The sequence below is a fragment of the Phlebotomus papatasi genome, chromosome 3 (assembly GCF_024763615.1).
Source record: "Phlebotomus papatasi isolate M1 chromosome 3, Ppap_2.1, whole genome shotgun sequence".
NCBI classification, from domain to species: domain Eukaryota; kingdom Metazoa; phylum Arthropoda; class Insecta; order Diptera; family Psychodidae; genus Phlebotomus; species Phlebotomus papatasi.
Window position 1 is genome coordinate 28,511,656 of NC_077224.1, and position 18,163 is coordinate 28,529,818.

Below are 18,163 nucleotides of genomic sequence, written 5' to 3' on the forward strand. Positions count from 1 at the left end.
TTTTTAGTGCATAAATTTTTCCCACTTTATGCGAAAATTAAGTATGGAAAGTCGAAACTGAGCTTGAATTCTTCGAACATCAACGACATTTTGTGCAAATAGAGTTCCATTTATCTTTATACAAGACTTACTTACTACTTACTTACTTAACCGGCGCTACTCAGGACCCGTCGCCACTAGCGCCTGTTACGCGCCACTGTTCTCCAATTCCAATATACAAGACACTGTTGTAAAATGAGACTTCACTTGTATTTGCACCCATTCCTTCCGTACAGAAGTAGATCTTGAAAAATTCGCAAATTTATTTGAAGATCCCAAAACGAGAATTTCTTTTTGGGATCCAGTTGGACCATTCTTACTTCTTAATACTTTCGGAAGGTGGCGGAAGTTACATCCTGTTCGAATTTCGAAGTGCTCAAGTGTCAAAATATGACGGTCTTCACATTGTTGTGAGGAAAAAGACAGAACAACGACGTTTACTGTTCTTGCCCCAGTATTTAATCACTCCGTAATCACTGAGTAACTCTTTTGCCAGCTTTTTGGTGTGATATTTGATAAATTTTCCCACCTTATTCGAAAATTTAATATGAAAATTCGAAATTGAATTTTAAGTCTTCGAACTTCAACGACTTTTTGTGCAAATAGAGTTCCATTTACCTTTTATCCAAGACACTTTTGGAGAATCCAAATCTACTTCTGTTTGGGCCCATTCAGTTCATTTATAAAATATTGTTGATACTTGAATTTATGAAATACCGCGCTAAGAACGTTTAAAAAAAAGTTATTAACTAATTTTACAGAAAATTATATTAGTAGAGGAATGTTATACGCCTCTTTGCTTATTTTTCCTCACGACAAAGTGAAGACTCACAAATTAACACTCAAGACACTTTGAAATTCGAACAGGAAGTTCTTCGAAACCGATCTCCGAATGTCTTTTCTTGGTGAGAAAACTAGCAAAAATACTCAATATTCGTATTTTTCCGATGTGCTAAAAATGAGTAAAATCAGATAGTAAATAAAATTGGTGATAAAATGAATGATGATAAAGTTTTTCAAGTTTTTCATAAGGAATATCGAGGGTTAAAGCTTCGAACTATCTGAAATATTAGATTTTCATGAAAAAAAAGGTAAAGAATTTGAGTCGAGAAATCCCCTTCGAAATTAATATCTCCTAATTGAATTATTGCTGAGGCATTATACTCATGTGCTTTGTATCAATGAATGGCAAATACCAGCGAGAATGACTGAGATAGAGATATGTGACCTAATTTTTCACACTTATGACCAGTTCAGTCTTACATAATAGGCGCCCGGTGTAGCTTCGCGTAGAGATAATGGGAGAGAAATGCCGGGAAAAAGTTTCAAAAAAAAAAAAAGCATAAGTGCTGACAAAAAAAATTGAAATGATAAGAGAGGAAAGAAATAAAAAGAAATTATCAAGTACATTCTTGTAATATAGCCAAGATATATAGTGTGAGTACAAAATTTTTGAGATGGTTACAGAAAGGCAGAAAAAGTAAAGTAAAAAAATGGGAACTCTATTACATAAAAAAAATGATGTATAAATTGACTTTACTATCAATTAATACAATTTTCATCATCACATTGCTTTCTGTCATGCTTTCGGTGAAGTTGCGGGAATTTTGTTTTATCTTATCAAGAGGAAGGTGTCCAAAGGAATTCCACAATTTTTCACTCATTAATCACACACCTCTTTTTTTTTCTTCGATCATTCACAATTTATGATGATGAATTCCTGTATTTGGATCACCATGGAGAGAATGGGTGAGACAGTGGATATGGGTGTATGATCGTGTGAAAGAAAGTGCCGATATAATTCGATTTCACTTTATTGATTCAGCGTGCATATAATATAAAATTTCTGTTTATGTTTATTTTGCATTTCAATCTGTGATCATTTCTACTGTGTCACTTGTCTCAGATTGTAATCTATATTTTCCCACATGGAAAATTTTCTCAATAAAAAGTTAGAAAAAGGCCAAATTCCGGATGTTAAAATAAAAAGAAAAATAGATTGAAAGGGAATAAATATTGTGAGAAGTTTATATTAAGGGATATAAACATTAAAATGACTAGTGGATTAATTATACAAATCACACGCTATAATAATTGACCATCTAAAATTGATTCAGTTCCACCTTGTTTTAAAAATGATTTATGATCATGCCTTTTAATCTTTCACATGATTTTTATTGTCGTCCAGATGTGGGGAAATTTGAGGTGTATTAAGTCAAAGGTCTCTTGCTCTCAAGTTACCTTAACATTACTCTCAAAAACAATTAAAAAAAACACTCAATCTGCGGATTTTGTTCTTGGATATTTCTTTTTTATGCATTCTCCCCTTCCACGTTATTATAACGTATATAAGTTTCTGCACAAATTATGCAATTTATTGGTGATTTTTTTTTCTTTAAACTTTTATTAAAGGCTGCTGTTAAAACATGAATTGGATAGAGGTGAAAAAAAAATTATTATCTGCGAAATCAAACTTTTGAGAGAGAGGAAAATGTATCTTGAGAGAGTAAGAGAGTTAAATATTACAGCCTGAGGCCTATATTATATCCATGTATAAAACACTGCTTGAAATTATTCTCGATTCCACCCAAATAATGCTTTGTTGACATTTAATCCGGACTTTTAAGATAAGTAAATCCTCAAAATTGGGTCAGATTGAAACTAATAGATTGTATGTCAATTAAAAAGTGAAATTGCCTTTTTTCTATTAATATAATCTCATTGTTGTTTCACATTTTGAAGGATTGCCATAATCCACTTCGTATTCAGCGTAATTAAAGGGGATTTATAACATGAACTAATAGAGCATGAGTCGTTTTTAACTGGCATAATATTGGAAATTGTCCCACAGCTTTGTGGAAAGGAGCTAAGTAAATAAAAAAAAGTTCCTTCACAGCAAGCACTTGGGGATCTCAGTGACGCAATAGGCAAGAGCGCTGGTTCTTGGTCGGATGAGATCTCTGACTCGACTCTCACAGTTGTAAGTTCGAATCCCGCCCGGTGCAAAGATCTGAATGTCTGATTTAGAGAATTTTCACATGTAATAATAACAATGCATCGCCTTCGCCCAAAACTCCGGAAGCAGATTGCTAGCAGATTCTTCAACTACGAGAATTGACATTGTTTAAATAATTACCTTGTATATCTCGATACGATTAATAATAATAACAGCGAGTACCAAATTCTAATCCATTTCAATTCAGCTGAATTCTAAACCATAAAATGACACACTTGTGAGGCAGTGCTATTTTCATATATTTGATTAGCACTTTTTGTTCAAGAACTGCTGACCAGTCGTGCTGAAAACGCTGCTTTTCTCAACTACTCTGCTCTCTCTCGGAATGTCAATAATATTTTTGAAAATTTAACTAAAACCCGGAGGGCCTTTATGTAGTGTGCTATCAGGCAAATCCAGATTCACTTGACTTCTTTTCTTAGTACACTGAGAAAAAAAAGGGTGCGATTAACTTTTTTTCCTCATAATTTTAACACTTTTTAGGTGTAAAAAAATTTCAACATTTTTTAATGTTAACTTTACACCTTTTTAAGGGTAAAATTAACATGAGAAGGGGTAACTTTAACCCCCAATACATCTAAAAAGGGTAACATTCACACCGATTTTGGATCAATACTGCAGGGTAAAATTAACATTTTCGGAATGTTATTTTAACTTTTTCGGATTTCTCTCAGTCTACCTACTTGCCAGAATAATCTACCAATAGAAAATGAGTATTTTCAAGATGGCGGAAAATTTTAAAATTTAGAAAACCTGAAGTTTTGATAATGTCTTGTTTATCTTTGCAAAATTAATTGGATGGGACATCGTTCTAAATACCTATTCAGTACATCTGAAAGAACTTGGATTTTTTTTTTCATTAAAAGTACCTGATCTTAACGGATGCTGTTATCTGATATGCTTTGAACTGTCTCTTGCTGAGTTTATAAAATTATACCGGCGTCTGTAGCTCTGTGGGTGAGAGAGAGAAAGAGAGAATGAGATATTCGCGAGATTAGCCGGATTATAGTAATTGTATATGTGTGTATACGTGTGGATTTATTGCAAATTGTATATTAGAAAATAGTGGAGATTGTAGTTGAGGCCCCATATAGTACAGAAAAAAAGCAACCAAGACGTAAAAAAAAAGAAGCTGAGAAAATCTCTTGGTGGGAGATATTTTATACTCCAACATTACACATTTATTGGGGTGTACACGTGTTCCTCTCGTAAGAGACGAGGAGTAGGTAACAATATTGCTCTGGCTCACTCTTTGGGGCCACTGGGCGTCGTGTGTGAGTGATTTCTGGTGATGGTGTATGTGGCCCCATTGATAATGAGAATAAAATTAATGTCTGGTGGAGTATTGAAATGCTCTGGGTGTTGCTATGCGGAATTTTTTCCTCTCGCGCTCTCTTTTATCGGTCACTTAAAATGGCAAATTTCGGTATATATATACACATATGGCAAGAGGTGGCAAAAGATACGTAATTTTTTTTTTTCAAAAGTTGTTCTAGTAATGTCTAAAAAGATATAAATATTCAAAAAAAAATATCATTTTGATAATGACTATTTGAAAAAGTTACCTTGCATTCGTGGCATTTGATGGAATTTGTAGCATGATTTTTGCATTGTTATGTAATGATAAAATGGGTATATAAGATGGGAATATTTACAATGAAACATTATTCGTGTGTCTATTTATTTTTACAAAATAATAACTAATGAAGGTAATATATAGTAAGATGAAAAAAAATGTAGAGAATATATATAAAAACATGAAATTACTAAAAAATGGGTCAATGACATTCTCTTTGCCGGTCCGATACGTTATTAACGACGTTCTAATGCTTATATTCTTCAACTGTATGGCGCATATTGTGAAATGAGGAGAGAAAATCACAGATGAAAATTGAGAGAACAATTTTCCTCGTAGAAACTCAAGTTCATTCATTGATTGTGATGAGAGAATGATTAATTGACGTGTTGTGATTTATTTCTCAATTTTTCTCAAGTCCCCATGTACCACGAACATTGATATTATTTCAACAACAATGCGAATTGGAAAATGCGATCAACAGTCACTCGGATTTTGACCATAAAGAATATTCCAATCAGTACATGGATCATTCTTCTTTGGTACTGACTATAGAGGCAGCCAGGGATGTTTGGATGACATAATTTGAGTTTTTATTCTTTTTATAAATATTTTTTTATTTGAAGAAAAGATAAATGATAAATAATTTTTTTTCTTTTACACAAGAAAAAGGATTCAAAATAAAGTAGAATAAGTGCCTGAAGTTTGAAAACTGATAATTTTACTAGACTTAGGGTAAATGTCCTAATTCAAAACCATTTCCAGACGTTTTAACTTTGACAGAAGATTTAACACATTAAGTTCATATTTTTTCTGAAGAGAATTACATAAATTTACTCCTTGACTCTTCTAGAATGTTACTGTTTAGTGAAAATTCTTTAGATATAATTTGAAAACTTCTTCAATACAAGAAAAATACGCGAGCGTAAAATGCTTCTATTGGAAACAAATTAATCCCAATGCAGACAAGAGAAAGTTTCTAATTGGAGACAAACAGTGTAACTGAAACCGCGACGAAAGGCTTCCAAAACCTTGTAGAGTTGATGTTGAGTGCAGGATTTGTTCTTATTCCTGATCTTTTCTTGTCTTTCATCTAAAATAATAAGAAAATCTCCAAAAAAAATCATATTTCCGGAGTCTCCTATTGAAGCATTTGCAGACACTTCAGAAAAACCCTTTTTTTCACGAAATAGGTAATTATTTCATTTGAAAACTTTACGTACCGTTAACAATAAAGGTTAGCACTTAATTTAACTAAAATTAGCCAGAAATATGGCATAAATGTTAAACAAAATGAATAAACAACAGTCACTTTATTATGCTTTTTATTGGAAAACATGATCGATCGATGAAAAATTCGATGATGAAAAGGAACACTTTTAATTTTTCTGAGAAATTAATAAATTAAAATTTGTGAATATGAATGGATTTTCGCTTTATTTGGAGCAAAATTAACTATATAATGAAACTGTGCTATAGAAAATATTTAAATATAATAATTTAGTACTTTTAATGTTAATTTTACACCTTTTTACGGGTAAAATTAACATGAAAAAGGGTTAATTTAACCCTTAATACACCTAAAAAGGGTAATGTTTACACCGATTTCGTCAGAGTGTGAGCGAAGCCTAAAAGCCTTCCCCTATAGGCCTTTTAGAACTGTGTGAAATGTTTAGTTGTCCATAAAAGCCTAGGCTATACCTATTTTCTGTTACTCTATTAATTGAGAGATAAGATTGCGAATGTGTTTCTTTTTTTTTTGTTTCTTTTTCTGTTCTTTTATGCCTGGGAGGAAGAAATTTCTTGCCACCCACAAAGAAAAATCAGCTAGTTTCGCAATTTCATTAATAACACTTTGGCATAAATTCTGGTGGGGGGGGAGCACTTTTTTCTGTGGGTTTTTTTTTCGGGAGTATATTCACACAGACGGGAGGTCTGTCTTCTTGAAGACACAGAAGCGGTCTGGCTGAGAATATTTCTTGTGTGCAAAGTTCGTTGCCAAGTGAGTAACTGGTTTCAAGCAGTCACAGTGCTTCAAATGATAATCAAAGCTAACAACATTAAAAACTGATACAAACTCATGAAAAATGTACATTTTCAAAATATACACACATATACATATTTTTTCGAGTGTGGGAGCGAGATGGTGTAAAGAGCTTGGAAAGAGACGAGGAGGTGAACGTAGAAATGATTTTAATTAAAGAGCATAATTAATTGAGATTGCAATATTCTTTTAATCAGCTTTTTTTGTGTGTGCACAAGCCTTGATTTTGGGAGGCTTTTTTTATGTTGTTGGTTCTGCTGATGTTGAAGCCATTGGTAATTAATTAACGAAAAAGACAAGAGATACTGAGTGAAATCGACTCTGTTGAATTGCTTGAGGAAATTCTCATTTGAACATCCGGATAGAAGAATGTGTCAAGGTGACTATGAAGAATTTCTTTGGTGAAATTACCAGACTTTTTTTTTCTTTATATTTTGCCTCTAACTCTTGTATAGGATCTGAAATAAAAGAAGAAATGCTATAAAATTTCCTCAACAATTTCCCGGATGTGAGCTGGGTGGATTATCAAGTGAGAAGAAAAGAAAAGAGGTGAACAAGTAAAGTGAAAGAGTTTAAGATCTTCTGGGTGGTGGGATACACAAAATCTTTTAATGTAAGAATGATGTCTTCTCTAAAGGTATTTAAAAAGAGATGTAAAATATCCTGGACTATAAGAAAATTGCGTATATGCGATGGAAAAAAAAAACAAGAAGAGGAAAGATATGAAATTTTTGTTGTGAATGGAAAAAGGTGTAATGTTGCAAACTTGAAATTTCTTCTCACATGCAATATCATCCAATGAGTTGGCAATCGGGACGAATATCTTGCACACTTTCCCAGTATTATTATCTCTTTCGCACAACACCGGACTTTATTTTTCTTTTTATTATTTATCTCTACACAGTGAATTTTTTGGAGACCTTTCACCATCCAAATTCCGGCCGGTGAACAGTTTCTGAAGTCTCTGGTTTCATCTTCTTCTTTTTTTTGCTTAATTTTTTTTTTGCTGCTTCAGGTTCTCCCCATTACTTTATTATTATTTCTTTTTAAATTCACCTCATCATGTTGTGTTTGTGTGCAAATACCGAAAATTAAAGTCAAAGAAGTGAAAGATGGGTATAGAAATTCTTATGGTGATGTATTTGGGGTCTTTTGTAGTGAGAGGAAATACTTTGTTATCCGTTTTGAGAATTTTAAAAAGCTGCATATTTTCACTGCAATCACGTGTAACAGGCGGATGCAATTTTTTAAATCTTGTTTGATAAAATTGTTTGGTTTATAAAGCTACAAAACAGCTATCGTTTTTAATCTGATAGTTGGATACCAATGCTAAGACGGCGGTGGACGTAATAAGCAAAAAGCTGCATTATTTGTAAAATGTTGCGCTCCTCTAGCACGGTCAAAATGTTGTTCCTTTTAGGGGAAGGCTTTAAAGCTTCGCACATACTCTGGCTTCGAACACTTCATATTTCTCTCATATTGCTTCAATGAATCTGACCTAATGGTAATATATTTTAATAGCCTACGTTAAATTGCATATTTTCTAAAAAAAAATAGATTAAATTCATTAAAGGAATATGGGGAAATATGAAATGTTCGAAGCTAGAGTCTGTGCGAAACCGGTGAAGCCTGAATGCCTTTCCCTACCTAAATCCAAGGTAATTTTCTTTAAACCTTCAAATTATCCATAAACCGTTTAAATGTTTAAACACGCTACCGTCTTTTGTTAACAACTTTATTCGTAAACCTTACAATGTTTTAAAAGTTTTAAAAAGAAAATTCATGAGGAAAGAATGTAATGCCCAACGCACAATAACTTTTGTTTGTAAACATGTTTTTAAAATTTTCTATGAGAGAGAGCGAAATGACTAGATCTCGGTTTCATTCACTCTTATTTAAATATCAAAAACATGTTTACAAAACAAAAGTTATTATGCGTTGGGCATTAGGCATAATATGTGAATAAAATAAATAAATAAATGAAAAATAATGTAAAATGAAATATGAGAAGAAACAGTTAAAAGAAACTTTACACAGCTGACTTGAACTGTCAGAAGAAAGACTAACTTCACAAAACTTTCTAAAAATGATAAAAATATACTACAAGGATTAAAGAAATACTTTGCAATATCTTATATATTTATTTAAGAAAATAAAATTAAAAATATTGAATTCGTCTGTAAGGTTAAACAGAGGTTTACTTTTATAGAATTCAAAGAAAAAAATCCTGAATTTCTCTTTTCTTGCCATTTTAAATTTTTACCAGGAAATCCAGTAAAAGAGAGAAAAAGAAAGAATTGGAGAATTTATAAAACAAGTCCCGTATTATTTTCCACGTGCAACAGTGGAAATTTACTTGTGCTGGATTACATTAATTTTTTTTTGTTTTGTTTTCGTTGATATACCTCTACGTAAAACATTTAAAAAGTCAGGCTGGAAAAAAAGAAGAGCTGAGAAGGAGGGAGAGAAGAGATTACCAGAGTTGACGGCCCCACATTCCATTCCCAGATTCATTCCAATTTAACGAACAAGTTTTTGGGCAGTTTGCTGGTAGATGGGTTCTTTGGTCAAGGAATGTGCGCCAAATGGGTGAAAGAACATGTCGAAAGAATGACTGATTCACTTGATCTTCCCAAAGCTACTTTCGTGCCATTTTTCACAAAATCATCCTCCATCGATCTCGCACTTGGTGATCCTCCGCAATATCGTGATGATCATGTTTCTCAATGGAATATTCTCTGTGTATTATAATGAATGTTATAATGTGTGATGGAAAGAGAGAGAGAGAGATGGTTCAAAAATTTGCGAAAAGAGTATATAAAGTGCAAAAGAAATAACATAAGAAAAAATTAGTGTTGTGGCGAAAAATGGAAGCAAAAATTGTTTAAAGTCCCAACCATGAGTGAAAGGTGATCGAACGATCATGAAAACGTCTTTTTAACATCGGAGATTTCGCATTTTTCGGGCTGGAGCTCACTTATTGATTTGCGAAAAAATTGATGCTCCAGGCTCTTGGATTCTTTAGTTTTTTTTTGTTTTCTTTATATCTTTCTTAGTCTTGTCTTATTTAAACTTCTCTCTCCCTTTTTTTCTTGAAACCTTTTCAATGGGACGACAAGAGATACATGAACTCTTCCTAAAAGACGATCTTGTCATCATCAACTCTTTCACCATCGATTGACTTTTCTGGTGTGCATGGCTTGATTATCAAACTCCCTAAAATGGGATGAGGTAAAGCGAGAGAGAGAGAGGGAAGAGCCTCGAGATAAAAATTTGCTAAATTGTTGGGCGTCTGGCAAGTGATTATTGACCAAAAAGAGAAGCTTGGCATGAACTCAATTAAGGGGGTTACTGAAATGTAAAGGGACTGAATGAAAAAAAAAATCAAAGAGATGTCCCGAAAATTCCATTCTCTTTTCACCATATTTCATTCCAATGGTACCTGATCATATGGCAGTGATCTCTTGTTCAAAATTAATATTATCAGCGATACTGTGTACCTTCACAAGAGACATTTTCTTTTTTTTTATCTTTTTACATACTGTCACGGCAGAATCTTTAATAATCTCCACGAATGGTGATTAAAACTGTATTTTAAAGTGAGATTTTTAATACTCATTAAATAATGATAAAATCTGGCATCTGCCTATCGAATTTTGGTTCACATTTTTGGGGTGAATCAAGAAAAAATTTAATTGTAATAGCTCCAGCTCATCTTTTAGATCAGGAAAATTTCATGAAATCAATATTCACATTCTTGAATTTTGTAATTTTTGTGGCATTGTCATACGTGAGTTCGAAACCTGAGAATGCCAATCGAAGTTTTTTTCTCATATCACATGAATTTGAAAATGCAATTTATTGATTTTTTTTAATGAAATCTCTTAATGATATGACGTAAATACAGTCCAATTTGTTTGATTTGTTTTGATGAAATTCATTGACATTTGAATTGTCAGAAATCTAAAATATATGACTTCTGAGATTGTCATTTTCAAAAGAGCTTTCCTGATATTCGAACGCAATTTGTCATATGGCATTGTCAAATCGGCCACAGAAGTCCCCTACTGGGATGATCTACAAATGGACTTGGCAGATTCTTCCAACATGGGATATAATAACAATATAACATATATTTATATGTGACTATATTGCAACAAAATATCTCGATACGAGTAATAATAATAACCTATTGTAGTCTGAATTGCTCCTGTTGAGCCTTAAGGTCCATCGTTGACATTAGTGTTGCTCGCATGAATTATAGCTTTTAGTGTAAATATCTTATTTACACTCAACTTTTTCAAACTACTCACTTTTTCAATAATGTATAATAGGGAAATGATCATTTCTGGAGTCCCTCGCCCCTTCTTCAATAATTTCACATCACCACTCTATACATGATAAGCATAGCTCAAATCGCCATATTGTTAATCTTTAAACTCACAATTGCAAGAGAAAAAAACAATTACAAACAAGAAAAAGCTGAGATTGTAAAGAATCTCAGCTAAAAAATAAAATTAAAAATAGTAGGGTAGGGTAAGTGTGCCAAATTCCGGCCAGCTTGCAATTTCGGCCACCTTTTTTGTTCCTCGAATTTCCATGAATTTTTAGTTTTTACATACTCTAGAGATTATACAATGAAAAAGAATAACAAAAAATGTAGCTTCGACAAACGAGATGATGTGAAAAAGATATTGGAAAAATTTTCGAAGGGCAAGGAACTATGAGAATGAAGGTGGCCGAAATAGGTCGAAATAATAGGCCGAAAAATATAGCTATTTCTATATTTTTACCCATTTTAAGATGTATTAAGAATGATTTTAGAGTAAATAAAGACGGTAAACTCTTTACAAGGTTCCAAGCAACACTCTTACAAAAGAAAGAATAAAAATATCAATTTGTATTTAAAATATTACATTTCAAACTTGAGACTTTGACGCTTGCATGCAACTATGCCGAAATTAGGCACACTTACCCTAAGTGTGCCTAATTTCGGCATAGTTGTATATTAAGCACCGAAGTCCTAAGTTTGAAATGCAATATTTTTAATTCATATTGATTTTTTTTTATTCTTTTTTCTGAAAGAGTGTTGCATGGAACCCCTTGTAAAGAGTTTACCGTCTTTATTTACTCTAAAATCATTCTTAATACATTTTAAAATGAATAAAAATGTATACATAGCTTTGGTGCCCTATTTCGGCCACTTTCATTCTCCTAGTTTCTTGCCCTTCGGGAATTCTTCAAATGCCTTTTTCACGTCATCTCGTTTGTCGTAGCTACATTTTTTGTTATTCTTTTGCATTGTATAATCTCTAGAGTACGTAAAATCTAAAAGTTCATGGAAATTCTAGGAACAAAAAAGGTGGACGAAATTGCAAGCTGGCCGAAATTTGGCACACTTCCCCTATGTATCTATAGTCTAACTGTGTTAGTTTCTATTTTATATTGAAACATTATTTGTATAAGACTGAAGAGCCAGAGCATTCCAAATTCTTGATCAATAGACCCCTGTGGTCCATTAGAGTTATATAATAGTGCTCAATGGATTTTTTTTGTTATCTTGTCGTTACAGAAGAGGAAATCGATGTTGTTTCCGTGGGTGATAAGACATTGCCAACGAATCCGAGTGCTAGGGATCGACGCACAATACAGACCACAATATCCGACCGGATAGTCAAAACAACTCCACGTGGTCTCAAAACCATCCCGCCTAGGCGTGTGAATGGCGTAGAGGCTCAAGCACATATTTCTGCCCGCACGAAAATGTCCCATGGAGTACCATCAGCCAGTCCGTATGGCACTGTCCAGACCACAAGATCTGGGGCTGGGTACAAGGGACAGAATGTGAGAAAGGGTAAGAATGATGGGGGTCGCAAGAGGTCTGGATCCAAATTGGATGGACCGGCATCGAAAAAGCACAAGGGTAAGAAGGGACGTGTGTCGAGCTCCAAGAGCACAAAGGGCACAGATCTCTGTGAGCAGGATTCAATTGAGAAGAGAAATTTGCACAATGATATGGAACGTCAGAGGCGGATAGGGCTGAAGAATCTGTTTGAGGCTCTGAAATCTCAAATCCCAAGTCTCAGGGACAATGAGAGAGCGCCCAAAGTTAATATTTTGCGCGAAGCCGCCATTCTCTGTACGCAATTGTACAATGAGAATGAACGATTAAACAACCTCAAGAGACATCATACCAATATTCAGAATCGCTTGAGAGCCATCAAGGGCCATCTGACATCTAGCAATGTCCCCGTTCCTGAATACGCCTACTAAGAAAAAAATAAGGTATGAGAATTTTCTTTTCTCTCAAACTTTTTTCTTGGGGGTTTTCTTTTTGGCATTCGGGATTGAAGGCTTGAGTTAGAAGAGAGAGTTAACTCATATATAAAAATTTGTCTCTCAACAACCTAATGAGACATTATATTGCTAAACCATATCTCTATAATGGTTTTAAACCGCGCACGTTCGTCAAGGAACGTTTTATTGATCTCTACTTAATTTTAAGCAAAAAGAATATAAAAAAAAACTAATTTTGGGTTGTAAATATAGAAATATTATAGCATTTATACCTTATAAAAGAAAAGTAATTTCTATTCATTGATTATAAAAAAAAAAATATGAAAAATAAGAATATTATGTAAATATTTTATTAGGTGAGGAAAACACATTTTAAAGAGAGAGAAAAGTTTTAAAAAGCTATTTAGGGGAGGTAGTGAAGGAAAATTTATTTGCAAGAAGTTTTTTTTTCGTTCTGAAATAAATATTTTTGCTTCACTAATAAAAAGAATAAATAATGAAGATCGGAGATATTTTAGACAAGATATTTGTGTCCAAAGTTTTTTTTTTCATTTAGAACTTTGATATTTTAAGATTGATAGGCAAACAAACGTGATGAATAATAATTTTTTTTTAGATAGGAGATAACTAGGTGAAAAAACAAATTGATGGATGAGAAAAAAATGGATTTTTGGACACATTTTTTTTTTAAATAGAAGTGCCAATTTATTTTTAAGAAAGAAGTTTTCTTTCTTAAATAACTTATTTCTTTTCAACTGCAGAGACGCTGTTTTTTTTTCTAAATGAAAAAAAAAAATAATACAATATAGACAAGATAAAAATCAAATATTTAAATATTTAAAAAAGAAAAATTGCAAACATATATTTACGGAAAAGACTTTATTCTTTTTCTAATTAACTATTATATACTTCATTACTGATAAAAGACAATTTCTAAATGTATAGAATATATTATTAAAAAAAAAATAGAATTTTGAAAAGAAAGAGAAAATTTTAAAGAATATTGGAGAAAGAGTTAAAGGAAGAAAAATTCTCATTGAAGTAGATTTTTGTAAATATATTTCTTAGATAGGACACTATATAAAGAAAGAAAAAGAGTATAAAATTGATAAATTTTTCTTTGCATACACAACAATTTTTAGAATTTTAGTATATTTTGCATAAAATGTATATTTTTTCAATGATAAATAGAAAGATAAACAGAATTTGGAATAGAAGAAATATAGATCCTTTGTAAATATTTGCTGAAGAAAAAAAAGGAATGAATTAATTTAGAGAGATATTTAAGATGAAAAAAAAAGAAAAATAACTTTTTGCTAATTAGTAATTGAAAGAAAATTTAATTGGATGAAGTGTAGGTATTATCGTGAATTATTATCACTTTTTTGACAAGAAAAAAAAAATGATATTTGAAATTGGAAATGATAGTAATTTTAAAAGAAAATTAATAATCATCAAATATAAACAAGAGATAAAAACATATTTTAACACAACATGAATCCTGTATATTTCACTAGGTATTAGTGAGTTTTATTTTTTTTCTGGGAAAGTAAATTAAGAAAAAGCAAATGCATTTAATATTTCTTTTCTTTTTTTCAATTAAAAAAAAAACATATACATTTAGTTGTTCTTTTTTGTCTCACAATGCTGAAAAATAATTCAAATTGGTAAAATATGTTTTTTAACGAAAAAATGTTTCCACTAAGCGATTTTTTAATTGCTTAATTTTTATTTTATACTTTTTGCTTATTTGCTGAAACCAAATATTATTATATTTTATTGAGAAAAAAATATATAGTTTTGCTTTTTTACAAAAGGTGGTAATGAATTATAAAACAGAGAGATAAAAGAAACTATCTTAGGAAGTAAAAACGAAAAAATATTAAATTTATAGTGATAAACACAATTTTGAGAATGCTGAAAATAATGGGAGACATTTTTAGAAAAACACAAGTAGTTGATATGTAATTAAAAAAAAAACATTGAAAATTTTAATAGTGATAGAGATTTAAAAAAAATACCTTGAATTGGATTTAAAAAAAAAAAGAATTAAAAATTTGATAGAAATTCTATAAATTTAAGATTGCTAAAAAAAACTTCACACATTTTCAAAATGCTGAATTGTTTCCTGTTTTCTAACTTTTTTTCGTTGATTTGAAATCTAAAGATGAAAAAAAAAGAAAATGTAAAAATAGTGCCACATTTTTTATTGCATTTGCAGTTACGTTGAATGATAAATTTTATTTGGAAAATACCTTTTTTTGGTCAATGAACTAATTCTTTCATTGATTTTTTTTAATTTTTCATGCTAAAATAAAATATTATGCTCATTAGTAGGGTAAGTGTGCCAAATTCTGGCCAGCTTGCAATTCCGACCACCTTTTTTGTTCCTCAAATTTCCATGAATTTTTAGTTTTTACATAATCCAGAAATTATACAATGCAAAAGAATAACAAAAAATGTAGCTTCGGCAAACGAGATGGCGCAAAAACTATGAGAATGAAGGTGGCCGAAATAGGGCACCAAAGCTTTGTTTACATTTTTATTCATTTTAAAATGTATTAAGAATGATTTTAGAGCAAATATAGACGATAAACTGTCTACAAGGTTCTAAGCGACACTCCTTAAATAGAACGAATGGAAAAAATCAATTTCTATTAAAGATATTACATTTAAAACTTGAGACATTGGCGCTTGCATGCAACTATGCCGAAATTTGGCACACTTACCCTATGTCATCGTTTCTCCCCCTTCTATTAATTTTATAACACTTATAATGAAGGTGAATTTTTTATTCTATATATATTTTTAAGTAGGTGAAGAAATTTTAAAAAATTGAGTTGAATTTTTTTATTGTGATTATTTTTACTTACTATTTTTTATTGAATTAACTTGATTATAGCGATGAAATAATAAAAAAAAACTTAGATCGACATAAATGTGTTTTCTTTATGAAATTCGAGGAAATGGAAAAGAAACTTTGAATTTTTTCTTTGACGTTTTTTTTTTTTAATTTTCAAACGTTTTCTTTTTCACTAATATTAAGTAGGATTTTGATTTTTATGTAATTCTATTTAGGAATTTTATGTGAATTAAATAAATACATTTATATGAAAAGAAAATAGATGAAAAAAAATTAATGCAATTTTGACTATACAACAGAAACCAAAAATTTGAAGAAACTGATGACTTCTATGGTATAACGCTGTTTCGTTTCGGTTTAAATTGGGACCAAGTTTGAGTTCTTGTTGAAAAAGGTAAACTGTAATTTTTTTTTTGGCTTTAAATCAGGAGAATCTTGAAACATTCATCCCATATTTTGTATTTCAAAATAATAAAAAAAAAACATCATTGAATTCCTCCGCAACATTCGTTCCTTCGTGTTCTTTACCTTTACTACAATTATATATTAAACAAAAAAAACAACATAATAAACATGAACAATAGCATTTTTCTGCCTAAGCAACGATTCAGGCGTTTTACCATAAGTAAATAAAAAATGAAAAAAGAAAAATAAAGCCGAGAAAAAGAGTTAAAAACGAAAAACCCCTCAAAATTTAATTGGCGACAAAAAAGTGTTAAATAAGAGTAAAGAAATAGTAGTTTCTAATACCAAAATAGTAATTTTAAAACATATTAAAAAAAACAACATTAAATAACACAAAAAATAAAAAAGAAAATGATAAACACGAAATAAAATATGCAACCATGTGCCGTGTGTAGAAAAATTACTGCCTCGCTTTATTCAACATTTTTAAGATGAATAACACAAAAAAAAAATAGTTAAAAGGAAAATAGAGAAAACAAAGGACAATTTTTTATCCATACAGTTTTTCACAAATTTCCCCACACAAAAAAATGCAACATAAATGCAAAAAAAGAAAACCAAGAGAAAATAAAGACGCAAATGGAACTGCAAAAAGATTGAACAATTTAAGAGACGAAAAAAAAGAGAAAAAAATTCTTAAAAATAAACATCTGTTATCAAAAGTACCTGGAATATTAAGTAATTTTAGTGTAAACATTTAAGAATTATTATTTTTTTTTAGTAATGATAAAAAATATACAATGCAAATAATTATACGCATATTTAGATTAAGATTTTTTTTTCTAATATTGACTACAAGCTGAAAAGAGTAATGTAAGAAATATATTTAAATTTTTAAATAATTCAAAATAAAAACAACAAAAAAAAACAGTTGCAGTCTTAACACTGATATTCTTGTCGCCAATTAATTGACAAAAATACTGCTTTTTAAGAAAAAAAAAAAACATGCAAGAAAAAAATGAACGATTTACAAATATATTGAAAAAAAAAAATGAAAAAGCGTGACGAAGCAACTAAAAAGGAACTTGACTCTTTTTTCAAAACAATTATTTAGATATATATAAAAAAACATGAAGAATGAGAAAAATAATAGATTGTTGGAGTTAATAAAAAAAATACAAATGAATACATATTTACTTATTTTATATTTTTTCACAATTTATATATATTGAATAAAAAGAAAGAGAAAAAAACAAAGTAAAAAAATTAGAAGAAATAGAAAAATAGTGAAATTGAAATTTACAAAAAAAAAGAGCAAAAGAAAAAAACGAGAAAAAATTGAAAATACAGAATTTTTTGTATTCTTCTTTTTAGTTCCTGTAATATTGAATTATAAAACCGTGAGAAGAAAATACATTTGTAAAACGGAAGAAAGATCATGCTTTTTATTTTCATCATGATTCACTTTGTTCTTGTTCGCTTTGGTTCGATTTTGATAATGTCTACTTTAGCTCTAGGCCTCTGGAGTGTATTCAAATTTTTAATCACGCATGGTAAGCATAAAGACAGGCAATGTAAGTATGCCCAATATTTAAGTGGTAAAAATCAAGGTGAGTACTTTAATAGTTGATACTGGCACAGCATTCCATAGAGAGCCTAAAAGGCATCCCGCAAGCAAGATTTCCAGACATACAATATTATTTTGGATATGGGCCTCAATTCTGAGACCAAGATCAAGATCAAGAAAATTTCAAGATTTTGGTATTCTGAAATCAAAAAATCAAAATCAAGATGTCAAATCTGTCAAATGTCTTGGAATCGTATATCCAAGACACAAACCGTGTGGATATCAAGATTTGCAATTCTGGAACCAATATTTTAAGATTTCAAGACGTTAAATTTCTTGTTTTCTTGAAATAATTC

The 18,163-nt window shown here is 30.9% G+C and overlaps 1 protein-coding gene across 3 annotated transcripts in view; it reads left to right on the forward strand.

Annotated features, from left to right (window-relative positions):
- Nucleotides 1–17,674, forward strand: part of LOC129807449 (myc protein) — a 62,857-nt gene extending 45,183 nt beyond the window's left edge. For all 3 annotated transcript variants that reach the window (XM_055856733.1, XM_055856732.1, XM_055856734.1), the window contains one exon: nucleotides 12,248–17,674. In XM_055856733.1, the coding sequence (XP_055712708.1) occupies nucleotides 12,248–12,948 (701 nt within the window). In that variant the 3' untranslated portion in view covers nucleotides 12,949–17,674. The remainder of the gene's footprint in view (nucleotides 1–12,247) is intronic.
- Nucleotides 17,675–18,163: the final 489 nt, after the last annotated feature.